The sequence below is a fragment of the Cydia splendana genome, chromosome 5 (assembly GCF_910591565.1).
Source record: "Cydia splendana chromosome 5, ilCydSple1.2, whole genome shotgun sequence".
In the NCBI taxonomy this organism is placed as follows: Eukaryota; Metazoa; Arthropoda; class Insecta; order Lepidoptera; family Tortricidae; genus Cydia; species Cydia splendana.
The window spans coordinates 14,937,702-14,954,462 of record NC_085964.1 but is presented as its reverse complement, the minus strand read 5'-3'; the positions used below and the strand labels follow the sequence as shown (position 1 = coordinate 14,954,462).

At 35.9% G+C, this 16,761-nt stretch overlaps 3 protein-coding genes across 4 annotated transcripts; 2 read left to right on the top strand and 1 right to left on the bottom strand.

Annotated features, from left to right (window-relative positions):
- The first annotated feature begins 171 nt into the window (after nucleotides 1-171).
- LOC134790770 (protein Dr1) lies at nucleotides 172-2,393 on the top strand. Its single transcript, XM_063761693.1, has 3 exons — nucleotides 172-481; nucleotides 696-859; nucleotides 1,241-2,393. Exons 1-3 carry the CDS (start codon nucleotides 241-243, stop codon nucleotides 1,388-1,390), a joined length of 555 nt encoding a protein of 184 aa, XP_063617763.1. The 5' UTR covers nucleotides 172-240; the 3' UTR covers nucleotides 1,391-2,393.
- Nucleotides 2,394-2,422: 29 nt separating this feature from the next.
- LOC134790771 (uncharacterized) lies at nucleotides 2,423-5,052 on the top strand. 2 transcript variants are annotated; one of them, XM_063761695.1, is made up of 5 exons: nucleotides 2,423-2,564; nucleotides 2,646-2,780; nucleotides 3,183-3,383; nucleotides 3,794-3,860; nucleotides 4,877-5,052. In XM_063761695.1, the coding sequence occupies exons 1-5, from the start codon at nucleotides 2,490-2,492 to the stop codon at nucleotides 4,924-4,926; spliced, it is 528 nt and encodes a 175-aa protein (XP_063617765.1). In that variant the 5' UTR covers nucleotides 2,423-2,489; the 3' UTR covers nucleotides 4,927-5,052. The 2 variants fall into 2 exon arrangements, with proteins under 2 accessions (XP_063617765.1, XP_063617764.1); XM_063761694.1 differs by having other exon boundaries at nucleotides 2,428-2,570.
- A 7,232-nt stretch (nucleotides 5,053-12,284) lies between these two features.
- LOC134791128 (dolichyldiphosphatase 1-like) lies at nucleotides 12,285-14,706 on the bottom strand. Its single transcript, XM_063762153.1, has 5 exons — nucleotides 14,486-14,706; nucleotides 14,150-14,250; nucleotides 13,781-13,959; nucleotides 12,986-13,213; nucleotides 12,285-12,428 (listed from the first exon to the last, which is right to left on the bottom strand). Exons 1-5 carry the CDS (start codon nucleotides 14,580-14,582, stop codon nucleotides 12,296-12,298), a joined length of 738 nt encoding a protein of 245 aa, XP_063618223.1. The 5' UTR covers nucleotides 14,583-14,706; the 3' UTR covers nucleotides 12,285-12,295.
- Between the last annotated feature and the right edge of the window lie 2,055 nt (nucleotides 14,707-16,761).

The window sequence follows — 16,761 nt, the reverse complement described above, 5'->3', positions numbered from 1 at the left end:
TCGGACAAAATTAAAATTTTATTACACGTCGTATGGAGGCTAGCTTGTATATCATGCAATGTATTTACAGCCTTAAAATCCACAAATCATTGCTCAATAAAAGAGAATCCAAGGTAATTTCGACATAATGTGTCATGTATTGTGTGACGTGTGACAGAAGAGATATGACAAGAAGAAAAGCAAACAGCAGTTGATTTACTTCGATCTATTTAGAGTTTGGTTTTCCATTCAAGATTTGCAATGGGTAGCCCAGAACAAGAGCTCTGTCCACCGCCATCAGAAGAGGATGAGTTAACATTACCTAGAGCAAGTATTAACAAAATGATAAAGGAGTTGGTTCCATCCGTTAGGGTTGCATTTGAGTCTAGAGAACTAATACTTAATTGTTGCACCGAATTCATACACTTGCTCAGCTCTGAGGCCAATGAAGTTTGTAATCAGAGTAATAAGAAAACTATCAATGCCGAACATGTACTCACAGGTATGTCCTTATGTCTCATGTGATATGTATGTGTATTTGTAAAGTCTAAAATTTTCTTAGTCTTCATCGTTACTAAAAACGAGACCAATTGCCTTAACAATAAGTCTAATATTGTCTTGGTTCTACCTATATTTAAATTTTGGCACTCCAATAATCCAATACTGTTTGTGTTTCATAAAGGTTGTAAGAGTGTAAACATATTATTGATTTTCAGCTCTTGATAGGTTGGGGTTCAATGACTACACAATAGAAGCAGAGGCAGTGCTAAAAGACTGTAAGGCCGTAGCGGCCAAGAGAAGAAGGCAGAGCACCCGTTTGGAAAACCTTGGAATTCCAGAAGAAGAATTACTCAGGCAGCAACAGGCACTATTTGCAAAAGTAACTAAATATTTCATCTTTTGTTTTTATTAATTTCTTTATCTAGTTAAATAAACATACTGGGACAAGAGGTGTACTAGGGTGAGGGTAGGGTGACATTATGTTTAGTAACCACAAATTGTAACTTTTTAATTAATATAGACTGGAACATAGATAAGTATTATTGAAATAATCGTTTTTACCTAAATAGGCAGAATTTATTGATGAAATAAAATCTGAATTGTAGAATATATTTATTTGTGCATAGTTGTAAGTATATCTTTTTAATCTAACAATGCTTAGGTAAGGAAAGACAAAAGCATCCATAGACAATCAACATCAGTGTCTACCATTTCTAACCTGCAGGAGAACCAACTGATGTATTTTTTATTTTAATTCCAGGCTCGTGAAGAACAAGCAAAGCAGGACCAACAGCAATGGCTGCTGCTGCAACAGCAGGGACTAGTGGGCTCTGATGTGACGGCACAGCCTTACGTACCCCCACCCACTGGACCCAAGGGTGACATGGATGAAGATGATGACTACTCATAGGATCAATGTTTATTTCTAACATGTGATATGTCAATATTGTGTGGTTAATTTAATATTTTTACTAGAATTTGACAAATAATCAATTACTTTGCATCTATCAAAATATGTTATACCTATCTATCTATGGAATTTGTGTTTGCTGATTGGAACACTAAGATATGTTTATAAATTTTATAATGTATGTTGCTAGACTTACCCATTCATCGTCATTAAGTATCAGAGTTACCATACCACAATAAGACTAAAGCAAGAAATATTTATGTCAGCCTCATAACTATAAGTATCTATTAGCTAAGGAAACTTGGATCCCAAATTCATACTCCATTTTTCCACTTTTAAAATGATAATCAATTTTAAATAAAACTGCAAAGTTATAAATAAAAAGTGCCCTTGAGCAAGGGTCGACACCTGTATTTTCTTCATACAAAAAATACCGGTATTATTACGTTCTTTTTCGTACTTTGGTTTATTATTTTATGTTGAATGGAACAATCTAATAATACGAAGTTGTTACCTAAATTGATGATTCAGTCCTACTTAAAGAGCATTAAATAATTAAAAATATTGGGCTATTTCGGGTTTAATAAAACCGGTTCCGAGCCCTGCCCTTGAGTGTGCTTGATGTAGAAATACCTACAGAGTTTCTGTGAATGGGGAAAAAGTAAACAAATAAGACTGGTTTTGGTTTGTAACCAATATGTTAAATTTACTATTTAATGAAATGTTTTTACTGAAATATGATCCTTTAACTAAAATAGGAATGAAAATACAAAGTTTAATTGATGATATTGATAGGACCATGTTCACTCTCTAAAGGTAATGTATATTCCGTGTAAGTGTACCTCCTAGTGAGTATTATATTCTTTGAAGTGTACACAGTTGTGTATTTAGACTTATGACAGTTCTTAAGCTTATTCTATTACCTTTATTTTTTTGTTATTTTGTACTGGGATCTCTTGAATCTAGACTGTCAATACAATAAATCAAAACTTGTCACTACTGTCATGTTGGTTTAATTTCGTTTCTTATAGATTTTATAATGAACACCTCTAAGGAATTCAAGAAATATTAATCAATATTACATGATGGTTTCTGCAAAATGAATACTAATGAGTCTAAAAAGAAGAAGGCTAAAAAAGTTCAAACTAAATCATTACCAAGGGACATTTCTCAGGCATCAGTAAATTTCATAAAGCTCAATAAAGTTGTCCATTGTTGATAAAATTGCAGATTAGCTTTATTATAAACATTTCAGGGTTCCAGACCAACAGGCGATAGTAATGTCAATGATATAGAGGAACGATGTTGCCCCTTGATAGCCAAAGACTCCGAATGGGTAGACATTTTACAGACAACACATAGAGCCATGTCCTCTGAATCCATCGAGGAGGTAATAATATTTTGATTACCTGTTTATCTACTTTGACTATTCTTTAGGCCAGTGTTTTCCAACCGGTGGTCTATGAGAATAGGTAAATAGATTGATGATATGAATAATTTATTGGTTTTATAAGGGGGAAAAGTTGTTGTTTATACCCGAGTAATCAACGAGCAATGGTGTCAATATTGAACCACGAGCGTAACGAGTGGTTGATAAGTGGAATCTTGAGCGTTGCGAGGGTTAAACAAACTTTATTGTTACCGAGTGAAATACATACATTTTTACCACACCAATGCGAGGATTTTTTTATCATAAAACAGTGTTGGGCTATAAAAGGGTGGAAATGACTGTTTTAGGCACAAGTGACAAACTTAGTGATCCTACTACCATCCTTTTCCTTTCCTTTTTTAGGTAGAATCGGAAGACGGTCGGGAAATGAAACCATTAGCAATCATGTTTCCAGGACTGCTCGCGAAAGACCCCCAAACTTTGCAAAGCATGCTGACAAAGGCCATGTCGACCACAGAAGTCACCAAGCATTTAGTTGATCTCGGACAGAAAGCTAACTTCAAATATATGAAAAAATCTAGCAGGCTTATTCCACCTGATAAGGTACTTAGGCGTAGGTATTTAGGCGTAAATGTAAAGGTTTTTAAGGGATCTATAACACTCCTGTAACAACTCCCTGAAGTGAAGATGCAGACGTCTGTAGCCTGTTGTGTAGATATTTAAAAAAGTATGTATCCAGGCTGCCATCTAGGTAAGTACATGTCTATGCTTAATAAGGGTCATTGCGTCAGTTCACCGTCCTGTGCCTGTTTCTGTCCACATGGCGTAGTTGCCACAAATAATTGTGTATAATTTGAATATATGCCTATACAATTCAAGAATTGCGTAAGTATTTAATTTGAATATATACCAGGCACTGGACGGTGAACTGACGCAGTGACCCTACCTTATTACCTGAATACCTACGTGTCAATCGTTGCCACGGTCAGTCTAAATATCAAATGTATTTTCAGAAATGGTTGGAGAGCGTTCACGAAGTGAATACCGATTCCCATTCTTCAATGGGCCCCGGTGTGAGCGGTAAGTTTTACCGGGTTATTCCCACTAGTTACCACCAAGTTCTTACCAGTGGTAACTACTGGGATTTTTTTTTCCCACCTTTTACCACTGGTAACTACTGGGAAAAAAAAATCCCAGTAGTTACCACCAAACCGAGATGGTGGTAACTACTAACTACTGGGAATTTTTATTCCCAGTAGTTACCACTGGTAAAAGGTGGGAATTTATTTTCCCAGTAGTTACCACCAAAATATTTGTAAAAGGTGGGAAAAAAATCCCAGGAGTTACCACTGGTAAGAACTTGGTGGTAACTAGTGGGAATAACCCGTTTTACCTTTGAAAGCTTTTCATTTTGATAACTCATTCACAAAACGTTTTGAAAAATAAATCTACCATAATTTTTTTTTTGGTAGCGTACCTACCCCGATGAGTGCATTGCCATCTGATTTGGACGGCAACAGCATGGCACACTGCGCCGCATCCGATTCGCACGTCGCTCCGATGTTTGAGCTAAATTGTATTGCACCTGGAGACAACGCTATGTGCATATTAGGTATAGGGACGTGCTCGGATGTAGTGTGCCAAGTTAAAATCAAGCAGCCCACTACGGCGCACGACCACGCATAGCGTGTCGTGTTCATACAATTCTTATAGTGACGTGAATGTGGCTTGTATTCGGCCGTAATATAGTTTTACGTGCATGGGTATCAAAGTTTCAATAAGCGGTTGTGGCCGAGTGGATATGACGTCCGACTTTCAATCCGGAGGTCGCGGGTTCAAATCCTGGCTCGTACCAATGAGTTTTTCGGAATATCATTTGATATTTACTAGCTTTTCGGTGAATGAAAACATCGTGCATCGTGAGGAAACCTGCATACATCTGCGAAGAAATTCAAAGGTGTATGTGAAGTCCCTAATCCGCATTGGGCTAGCGTGGGGACTATAGCCCAAGCCCTCTCGCGTATGAGAGGGGGCCTGTGCCCAGCAGTGGGACGTATCAGTAATGAGAATTTAAATATTATTTTTTTTCTCAATAGGTTCTTGCAATTCTAACGACTCTCTCGAGGATACAGAATTCAAAAAATAGAAGAATTATGACAGTAATATCAACATAACATATGAAAACATCTAAATATATAAGAAAATCACCCAATGTAATAAAATTCCATTGATATAATATTAAAAAATTATTACAATTTTGTACAGAAAAAAAGTATTTACATATTTTGTTTTATTACCAATTCGAGAGGTACAAGAATTTTAATTTTTATGTTTCGCTTGTTTAATTCCCATCATTCTGGTAGATTGATGTGGTCATTAATTGAGACGCCATTTCCGGCGAAGGTACATACTTTCAACAGCAATGGCGAGGCGTTTGACAAAGGTAAGCCTGCTTTTTCACAAAGACACAAATGATAACGGTACCTTAATACTTTCCCGGTCCATAAATGGACAGGAATAGTGTTAACACAGCCAATAGGGAAAACTCTGCGTGGGGATGGGGGGCGCCACTAGCACAAACAGTAGGCAAACGCCTTGAAGCATCAATGTCATATTTTATTTGTAACAAATACCTAATCTGTGAAAACGTGCCAAAAACCGTTTACGGTTTTAGGTAGTATGTATAAGTTGCTCTATGGTTTACGGTTTGCGCTAGTGCTGCACTCTGGCGGCAGAACATTGCAGTAATACTCCTATTAACCCGTTGAACGCCATAAGTGATATATACAAAAATGTCACCCGCACGCAAAGGGCATAGGCGAATGCGAGCCGAAATGGACCTTATTTAAAAGCAGGAAGGTACATAAAAATTAATACACCAAGAACACGTATAAGTGTTATACGCGTTCTTGGGGCTGTAAACAGAACTACTCATGTCGACTTTATGCGTTCTTTGGCGTTCAAAGGATTAAATTAGAATTTCACTATAGTTTCACAAACGCCTCACCACTGATAGGATATGATCATATGACAATACTGTGACAATAAGATAACATTACCTTTAAGATACCAAGGTTCGGAACCGGTTTTTTTGAAAAACCCGAAATAGGGCAATATTTTTAATTATTTTATGCTCTTTACGTAGGACTGAATCGTGTATTTAGGTAACAACTTAGTATTATTAGATCGTCCCATTAAAAATGAAATAATAAACTAAAGAACGAAATAATACCGGTATTTTTTGTATGAAGAAAAAACCGGTTCCGAGCCTTGAAGATAACATTACCTATTCAAGTTCTAGTTTATATGTGTCCCGGTACATATTATATAACGTAAATTGCAAGTCTATATAGCTGATTACACGATTTAGGCTGCAATCTAGGGCATCTATATATTTCATATACCACGCTATTTCCGAGAGGAAGTCACTATTCACGTTAGGTACTAAATTTTATCAGTTATTAGTATTATTGGTGTACTTATTATGTTTGTAGTAGATAGCCAACACAGAAACTGTTATCTTGTGTCGCCTAATATATACAGTACTTAAAAAAAGATGAATAAAGATATTATACATAGGTACGTTAAAAATAAAATTATTGAGCACGATTTAAAATAATCTTATGGCCTAATTTATTAATAACATTTTATAAGGAATAACATATATAAGTTTAGGACAGATTAAAACACAATTTAATGAGACTAGATTAAGTAAATGATTACTAAACTTGTCGCAGTTAGAAGTAGAATGAAACGATATTGGCAAGCCAATAGTGTGGACTCGACTAACAGATTTGTGAATTTATTTTAATTCTAATCATGCCAGTTAGGAAAATTAGAATATTTTCTTTTAACCCTTTTCCATCCGCACCAATCTAGAAATTTACATCGACTCTTGAGAGCGTCTGTTGTCTTTTTGGGCCTTAATTAGGAGTCTTGATAAGTTTATGATGGATATGTACTTTGCTACCAAAAGGGTCAAATGACTAAATTCAAAGCAATGAAGCAAATCCACACAAATAATACATTTGGAAGCACCATTACAAACACACATAATTAGGTGGATAAAATATCTAATTTCTGAGCCAAAAAAATTGAGTTAGGCTCTTTTTAATGCCATTAAAATTTGTGAAAATTTAGAGAAAATATTTTCTTATTATTGTGAGACTTATTACTGCTTAGTAATCATTAGCAATCAGGTCAGCGAAAACGCTACGCGAGCGTAGTGATCCAAGAACCTCTAACATTCGCAATCTTATCTTCGTGTCTAAATAATTTTGAAACTTTCCAGGTAGGTCAAAGGTAACCTGCCTCTGCTGGACACAGTACTTAGCGCACTTGAAATAATCACATAAAAATGAAGTAGGTACTCTATATCATTCGAGTAATCGACACCTAAGATACATATTTAGGTAGATTACGCTTTGCGACGACAATTGCAACACACAAAAGTATTCCACTTCAAATCTAAAAAACTATCTGCTATCTATTTTTTTTTTATATGTATCAATTGGTATTCTATACTAAAATTCTTTTGCTAAAAAATAAACTGCGGCTTGTTATGTACTATTAATTATCGACTATGAAATAGTAGATAAGCGTACGGTAAAATTTACATAGATACCCGTATAGGCACTGCATCTGAATCTAAAACCAAAAATTGTATATAATATGTACTTATCATAAGTTTTGTAATATTTATGCATGTTATGTAGGTACGTGTTTTTACTGCTTTCCGACGCTAGACGGTCGAGACGTTAAGAAAAAGGAATTTTACAATTTACAACGGCTACCACGTGACAGGCATAGCCTAGTGTGGGGCCACAGGACATTGACAAATGTTAATAAGGTTTTTTCTTTTAAATAAATATTCTTATTTATACAATAATTGTAAATTGTAAGATTATCAATCGTGTGATTGTTAGTCAGAAACCTTCACAAAGCTTGCTTTAGTAAATATTTAAACATTATAAAAAGCTATCTTAGACTAGAAACAATAAATACCTACATAATTTATTAGATATTTTCGCGTCATTGAACACATTCGTACCTATGAACTACTATTTATGGTTTGAAGATGAATATGTGATATTCCATTTGTTACTTATACATTTGGGCAATACATATTACATTTACAAAAGCGGGTTCGGCTTACAATTATTTTATTACTTCAGCCTACAAAGTGATATCGGGAATACAGGTTATATCTGCCCTAGCCTGATTGTACCATGCGGCTAATATCGGTTACTATTTCCAAACAGTTATTGGTAGTAAAAGTAAAAGATATGTGTCTAAGAAATATCATGTCCCAGAGTTTTCCATTTGAACTAGATAGCACAATACGGCACCATCCATACAGTCCATACCTACATCAACTGTCAAATTTGAAACACGATTTTTTTCTTAGACTGTACACCTCTCCTTATTTCCAAGGCAAGCTGGTTTACAATCTAGTAGGTACGCATTGCGAAACAAGATTGGGTAAAATAAGTGATTAAATTGTGGTCAATTTAACTGTTTATAAACAATGCTTTATAAGATAAATTATCGTTGATGTAATTCATACATCATGTATGATTTTTTATTAAGTGTAAGTTAAGGTACCTTAAAGAACCTGTAAGCTTTTAGCATGAATGCGCGGTGACAGTATCTCCGGCGACGTGATAGACCACCCGTTCTTATCCTGTCTGCGAGACACTATCGCGGCGCACTCGTGCTAAAACTACCAAAACACTTTTTTTATCGAAAAGATATAAGTGACAGTCAATCTCACAAAAATCTAGTTACATATTAAGTGAAAGTTTAACATTGCACTTACAACTTAAAGTGGAGAGGGGCCACACACATAGCAACATTTGTGTAAGTAGGTACTTATACAGGATGTCCCTAGCCATTGGCCGAAATGTACATATGCATTAGGGTATTTAGAACCAGTATACAAAGTATCATAACAATCGGTGTAGCGGTTACGAACAAATTAACAAATTACGATTTTTTTACTTTGGAGCAACTTGTATGTGTTAGTAGCTCCTGAGGTAATAAATAGTATGAAACCTTCTTCGACCGTTTCGATAATCTTTTTTATTTATGATATTAATAAGATTCTGACTTTTGACAAATGGCATCATTGCCGCACATTTTCAAACAAACTGTCAAAAGCACTGCCAATGATTAATACAGAATGTTTCTTTTTGTTCTCGATTATTGGAAATAACTTTTGTTTGAAAATTAATTTTTTTATCTTATGTTCTAATTTAAAAAATATTACCGTTAGAGCATTTCTGAGAAGTAACCCTACGTGGGATTTCAGGGTTTGTCCAATGGCTAATGTCACCCTGTAGATATGAAACTTTCAGCGTCAATTTAAGTTTTGAGTTTTATTCTGTGCGTGCATTTACTTATTTATTCATCATTTTCCTTCACCTGTCTAAATTCCATGACTATAATCGTATGGTTTTAAAATGTCGGGATCCGCATGAGAGATTACCTACCGATTAATGGCATCGTTATCTTTTGTTAGACCAAACCGCTAATTACCTGTGCAAATTGAAATGCACAACAACAAAAGATTATAAACAGATAACATCTTTACCGCTTGAAGAATAGAGTTAAATTACAATAATAGGTGCTCGATGATATAGGAACTTTTGGGAATTAAACATAAAAACATAAACAAACACCTGGGCGACCACGGCTCCGAATTCCAAAAGGGCCTATATATAACGTGCCATTGCAATTTTAATTCTTTTCTTCAAGCGGTAAAGGTGTTATCTGTATGGAATATTTTGTTGTTATTGCATTTCATTTTGCACAGGTAATTAGCGGTTTGGTTTAACAAAAGGTAACAATGCCATTCATCGGCAGGTAATCTCTCAAGTGGATTCCGAGATTTTAAAACCATACGACTATACCTACTTATAACAACAACAACCTCGTTATGGTTTTTTGACACAGTTATACGGATTAAATATTTTATTAACTACGTTATAAAATAAATTATAATACAAATTTGTATACAAAGGGGGCCAGGTATCTTCGCAGCTGACTGTACTGTACGTTAGGAAATTACAATTACGAACAATTTTTTTATTTCTTCATGTAAAAGAAATACCTACCTACTCTAAATGAGTGTTGAATTGGCAACAAATGAATAGTTAAATGTGGATTCCCATTATTCCTTATATTGTTTTAACAACAACAATACAAATATAAATACATACATACATACTATTATAAAATGTTATTTAATAAGTTTTTCATACTTAAGAAGTAATTTCCTTGACACCGTATCAAATAAATTTAATATCAACAATCCTTTTACGCGTCTTTTTTACATGATATACAGATAATTATGCAACTAGACATAAAGTTTTCGATAATTAAAACAGCCATTGGCAGTCTAAAGGGTATGTGATAGCAAGTTGTAAATGTTATAATTTTAGTAGCTTTATGTACTGAGATTTAAACTTTTACCCCGTTATTCATAAACGTTTACTAAAGTTGTCAAGCCGATAATAATCGTTTGTCCCTTTCCGACGTATAGGTATGATGGAAAGGGACAAACGATTATTATCGGCTTGTAAACTTTAGTAAACGTTTATGAATAAGGGGGTAAAGCTGTTAATTGCTAACTGCTAACTGCAGAGGGCGCCTAGGGAAAGGTTTAAAGTGACATATTGTTAAGTACTTACATTTTATTGTATGTATAGTTTATTTTTTCCCGATATTTGTTAACGATTTTCGTATTTTAAGATTATTTTTGAAAAATATCATATTTGCAATTAGGTACATATGTGTAAATTATAATTTATAAACTATCAAAATAATTAGGGGTTATTTCGAGGCTCTTTAACAAGATCTTTTTTTTTATTTGAAACCCGGAATTCAAACTTACAAAATCTTACGTACCTATCACTAGAAACCGTTAGACGACAGCGCCATCTGCGTTTAGCTTTGCTCCTTTAACCTCATAAGTAGCTAGCTAGTGTTTGAAAGTTATTTAACGAGTCATTTGCATGATTAAGTATATGCATGTTGAGTAATGGTTTACAACTAACTGGTTATGGATGTTTAATGAAAGAAGTCTGTTTCACAACCTCAGTCATCGGTGAGTAAACAAGTGAAATCGTATTTGCTCATAAAATTTGCCGCCACTCACTCGGAAACGGCAAAATGGACTAAGGAATTATTTACATTACTATTATAGGTATTGCGTAAAAATAATGTAAGCTGCAATCAACACAACTAATGTTTTAGGTCTACCGTGACTCCAAATAAAATAATAATCAAGCTACTCGTATAAGTAGGTACTTTAAATAACGGTAAAGCGGAAAAATCATCATGGTGTCATGAAATTTTATTTAAGGTGTACCTAAAGAAATAAAAGCGTGATGTACGCTTTGCGGATCTCGCTTTTCAAACTAGGCACGATTTTAGTGGCATCTACTAGCGTAAATATATATTGTATCCTGTACATGTAAATATGATACTCAGTGGCGCTCGGGAGTTTAAAAAACTGAATCATTGTATTCCTAAGATGTACCTACAGTGTATTCTGCTATTCCCGCTTAGAATAAAACATACAACAGAATTGGGGGATGACCGATCGAAGCCTTTTATAGATGGCGCCAGTAAATAATGTCAAATTCTTGTTTTTTTTTATTGTATGACCCGGATGCTAGCCTTTTAAGCCAAATCGCACTGAAAGGCTAGAAACAGGGGAAACCTACGCCGACACCATCTCTAAAAACCTTTGACAGTCCGTCAACCCTATTTTAAAAAACCCGCGGGCACTAGATTCCGAGCACAGTAAATTCAAAATGACCAATCTAACATTTTTCCTTAGCTTAATTTTTTACAAGTCGTTTAAAATACCGTCTAGGTATCATACCCAGGCAAGCCAGGCACGGCGACGGCGACGGCGGTGGCGTCCCGCGGTGGTGCTTGGCACGTGCAGCGGGCGAGCACGACGGCGCCGAGCAGCACGAGCGCCGCCGCCGCCAGCAGTCACGCGCGCGGCCGCCGCGACCCGGCGCCCAGCCGCGGCGCCGGCGCGGCGTACCTGCACGGATACATCCAATTTCATTGATAAAATGTTAACTTGAACAGGTTCATCGACAATTAGCTACATGCGTTAATTTTTTCAATGATTCTACTTCCCGTGAAACGAAAATGTTTCTAATAAATGTACAACTGTGGTGCATAATTGTTTCCCATCGTATTTTCTCCGAAACCTTCGTATTTGTCATGCTACTTCAGTCAACCTCAGTACTTTTTGTACCGAGACTGACTGCAATAGCAAGACACGTTCGTACGTTTCCGTGAAAAACCGATGGAAAATAATTATGCTCGCAGCAGTCGCAGCCTATGATGTCACAGGCCAGACTAGTTTTCATGGTCATCTGCTTTTAAGAAAAAAGTAACTCCAAACTTGCATGCATGCATAACTGCAAACATGGTATTTATTGCATATAATGTTGCTATTCCCCTGGATGCTATATTTAGCCGACTAACCGTCATTGAGCAGGCTTGAGCGCTGCCATCTTACGTCCGCGCGCGCGCGCCTCCTGTCGCGTCGTGGTGTACTCGAACCACATCACGTTGGGGATGAGCGTCGTGTCACGGATCATCAGCATCTCGCACACTTTTCTGGAATATACAGACTTGTCTCAATTTCATTGTACAATTGATTATAAAGCGACTACGTTTTTAACCCTTTATCCGCCAGACAGCCATTGTAGACAAAGATTCCGATATAAAATGAACTTTAATGCAATCTAATAAAGTTGACTATTGCATGTTACTTAAATAAAAATTAGTACCACTGTATATATCTTATATAAAATAGTTCCAGTAGTCAAATGATTAGTTTTTAACTGTATTGTTATAGTTTACAATACAACTTGTCAGATCATAAACGACTAAAACTGATTCTATGTAAATACTCTGTGAGTTATGTAACCCATTTATTTATTCCCTCAAAAATTTGAATACATGTGACAAACAGCCTGAAAATCTGGTGTTTACAGAATTTATGCATTTAAACCCTTTGGAATACAGACAGGCAAAAACAAGACACAGATTAAATTTTTATAATCTACATAATTTCACTTAGCATCATTAATATCAATGAATACATATTAACAATTGTGTTACTCGGAAAGTAACATTACACAATTCCAGTCATGCAAAGCTCATATACTTACAATAAAACTAAATGTGGAAATAGTGGCGTCAGAACTCTATGCACCAGGGCGAACCATAGTGTAGCAAAGAGGAAGCCAACAAGGGCCCCCACTATGACTTGTGAGGATGTGTGGTAGTGTAGGTACACCCGGCCTATGCTCACGAGCACGGCCAGGCTTATACATCCACTCACTATGATGCCTTTCCATAATGCAGATATTATACTATTATTGTTTATATGGTGCAATCTGAAACAATATAAATATATTTTTATTTTTTTTATATTATATACACAGATAAAACTTCCAAATGCTGTTATGAAACATTAAAAAAAAACTTAAATTTATAACCCACTTTTACATAAGAGGAGTGTCATTTCAAAAGGGCTTATTTCTCTATGGATACCATTCAAAAATAAGCCCTTTTGAGAAGACACTCCTCATATAATGGGATTAAATAATTATATTATTATATAATTCTAGGCGAGCAGCTATTTAGCTGATGAGCCTATGTCACACAGTGTCCAGTACTATATAGTTCAAAGTATGTAAAGTCATATCACATCACTAGTAACATCAGTCTAAGTTATTGTTTAAAAGCCACTTGTCCAATCTGTTTTTAAGCACATTGACCGAAGGAGCAGTCACAACACTATCCGGTAAACGGTTCCAAGCTGCCACGACACGGTTGGACAAAGAATCATATGCAGCTTGAGTAGTAGTGGGAGTGCGAACAATTCTTAACGTGCATTTAAATAAGAAAATACTGCTATTATGGTAGCAAAAGGTAAAATGTTAAATGTAAAATGAACTTACCTTATAGCAACAAAGTACAGTACATAAATACTGAAGAACCAAACAAATTGAGCATGAGATGATGGCATTCCATACTCATTATACAGATGCCCTCTCGCTAGAGGTCTTGCTTCACATATTATGTGCTTTAATATTATGTTTAATACTTCATTGACCAGTGTGCCTACAAAGAAGGCAATCTGAAACAAATATATATATCTTATGTGAAACTATGTGTCTGTATACATATACAGATACTGTAATCCAAAAATTTACATGTTCACCAGAAAACAAACCAGAATTTAATAAAAATATATATATTCTGCATAAAATGATACTGTATGAAGCAATGGGATATTTCTCTGCGGAGAAAAATAATGTACAACTTACGGTATGAAGATCTCGTCGAAATAAAACTAGCGTGACGAATCCGGCGCCAATTCCAAAAGGCGACAGGCTAATAAAGGCAAAGAATTTCCCTATCCCATCACCTGGAAATAATCAAACGAAATACGTGATACTCCTCCGGCCGTTTAAGGAGCTGTTAAGATCGTTTTATTGTCTTCGGTAAAGCAAAATCGGTGCAACTTTCACGCATGAACTACTGTTATTATTTACTGGTCTGCATTGTATTTAAACACTTAGTATCAGTCATCTACAGATATTATGTTAATGGACTGTTTTATATGACGACGAAATTTATTGTGGTAATAAAATAATTCATACCTTTTGGATATTCAACCAAAGTAAGAGCAAGCGGTTGCCATTCGATCTCGCCGTTGAGTTGCATTGTATCGCTAATAGATGAAACTTCTTCTTCCATTATATTACGCTTATTATTATACAGATTTTAAGATAGAAATCGTCATAGAAGTAACATCCTTTTTGTTATAAATTTATATAAATTAGGTACACGATATGCGATACCTATCAACGATTGACAAATTTTGCTTGATTTGACGTAATTTGACGTTTAGTTTGGTTTACTTTTTTTTAAGTAGAGACTGCAGTAGGACAAGTGAAACAGCCTGAAAAACATGTTTCACACGAGTTAAGCGCTATGTCATTGTCATAGACTTATAATATATAGAGACGGTGTCTCAGCGAGCTGTCACTGTTGCCACTTTTGTTTAGTGTACGATTAACATGGACCTACGATTAACAATTAGGCCCACCTTGCTGTAGCCATGTCGATAAAGTCATATCGATAAACTATCGACATTTCTTGCAATTTTAATTTTACTTCAAAGGTTTAACGGTGCCTAAAATGAACAAAAACGATTTTATTCTTTATTGTGGTTATCAGATTACAATTTTATAGTCACGCCCCAGCAGGGAACCAAGGGAAAGTTCAGATATTTAATTAAAATACATAAATACCTCCTAAAATAGGTGTTCCGCAATAATTGAATTATATTATTATATTATAATATATTCATTATCCATTAGCATTTCAATTATGTTTATGTTTAACGAAGATATTGAAGCTTCAATTAATCGCTATTTCGTTCCGCTGTGTAGCGTTTATCGATATATAACATGATTAAAATCGACTTTTCACATCCCTAAAAGAGCACACATATACGCTTTTACGCACACATACACAGCCTGGGCGCATCACAAAAGGCAACACTTGATTTGAAGTCCATCTTGTCAACAGTATGGTTGTCCTTTTTTGACAAACGGCATTTTTAAAAGAGCGAGGAGAGAGAAATGATACTAGTTGCTGCGCCGTGAAAGAGAACAGAAAACGTTGGGCCCTTGGTCATTGTAGTGATGGGTCAAATCGAAAAATTTTCAAACCAAATAAGTCGACTCCGATTTAAACCCAAATCGGTTTGCAAACCGATTTGGCCAAGTCGATTTAACTTCTAGTTTTTAAATTATCAGTAGTTCAAACCGCTCCGTAGTCGCTTGGTTTTGAGTTGAAGAAATCGAATTGTCAATTTTACGGTTTGTTCGACCCTTAGAATAACACGACAGCAAAAACTTTTGACTTAAATGCCCCAGTACACAGTGGTGAAGGATGGGCCATGCCACGCCCTGGCCATTGTGTACAGGGGGCTATGGTATGCAATGGCGGACGAATGCCGTCAGTTGTCAGCCGTGGTGAGCAATCGGGGAGTTGTCGGTTTTTTGGCACACTCCAAAGGAATCGGGGCGTACCGTGGCCTGTGGTGTTCACACAGTCGCCATTGTTTGTCTAGTTTCTTGAATTTTTGACCGCTTGATTAAATGTTAATAGCCCAAAATGTCATTATTGTGGAGCAATAAAGAGACTTATCAGTTTTTTATAGATTTATATCAATCAGAGTCTACAATTTTGATTTTTATTTTTGTTTTATTTTTTTTGATGCACCATTGTGTGAACACCTACGTGATATAGGCCTACTGTTGCGCATTGCAAAGCATGGCTTGGCATGGACCATCCTTGACCACTGTGTACTGGAGCCTTAAAACTTTTGTAATATTTTCTTACTTTCCGTTGATCGGTAGATCAAATTCATTAATTGCTACAGATAAAACGGGAAAGCACTATACGAGCAAGCAGGAAAGAGCGTGCGGTCTCGTGCGATTCCGTGAGTCATTGCCGCGAATTCGTTTAATTAGCAAATCGACGCGGCGCAAAACTGGCAAACGCATAGACCTAGAATCCGCTCGCGCTTGACAGACAGCTTAAGTGTGCGAAAGGGAAGCCATCACGTATATGAACATCCCATGAGTGCGAAAGAGTCAGACTACCAATGAGAAAACGTAACCACTTTTGAGTTTGACGACGGCCGCGGACGGCCAAGAGCGTATCACGGTAATTTTCAAATTGAAAAATATACACGGATTAGGACGAAAAGTATTGAATAAAGTAATTCAGTGAAGATGGTGTCTTGTAGTGTGCCGGATTGCAGTGTCACAGGGCCAAATAATCCAAGCAATTACTCATTTCAGAGGATTTATGATATTCCGAGCGAAATTTTCATAACGATATTTTGTCAAATTAACAGCGT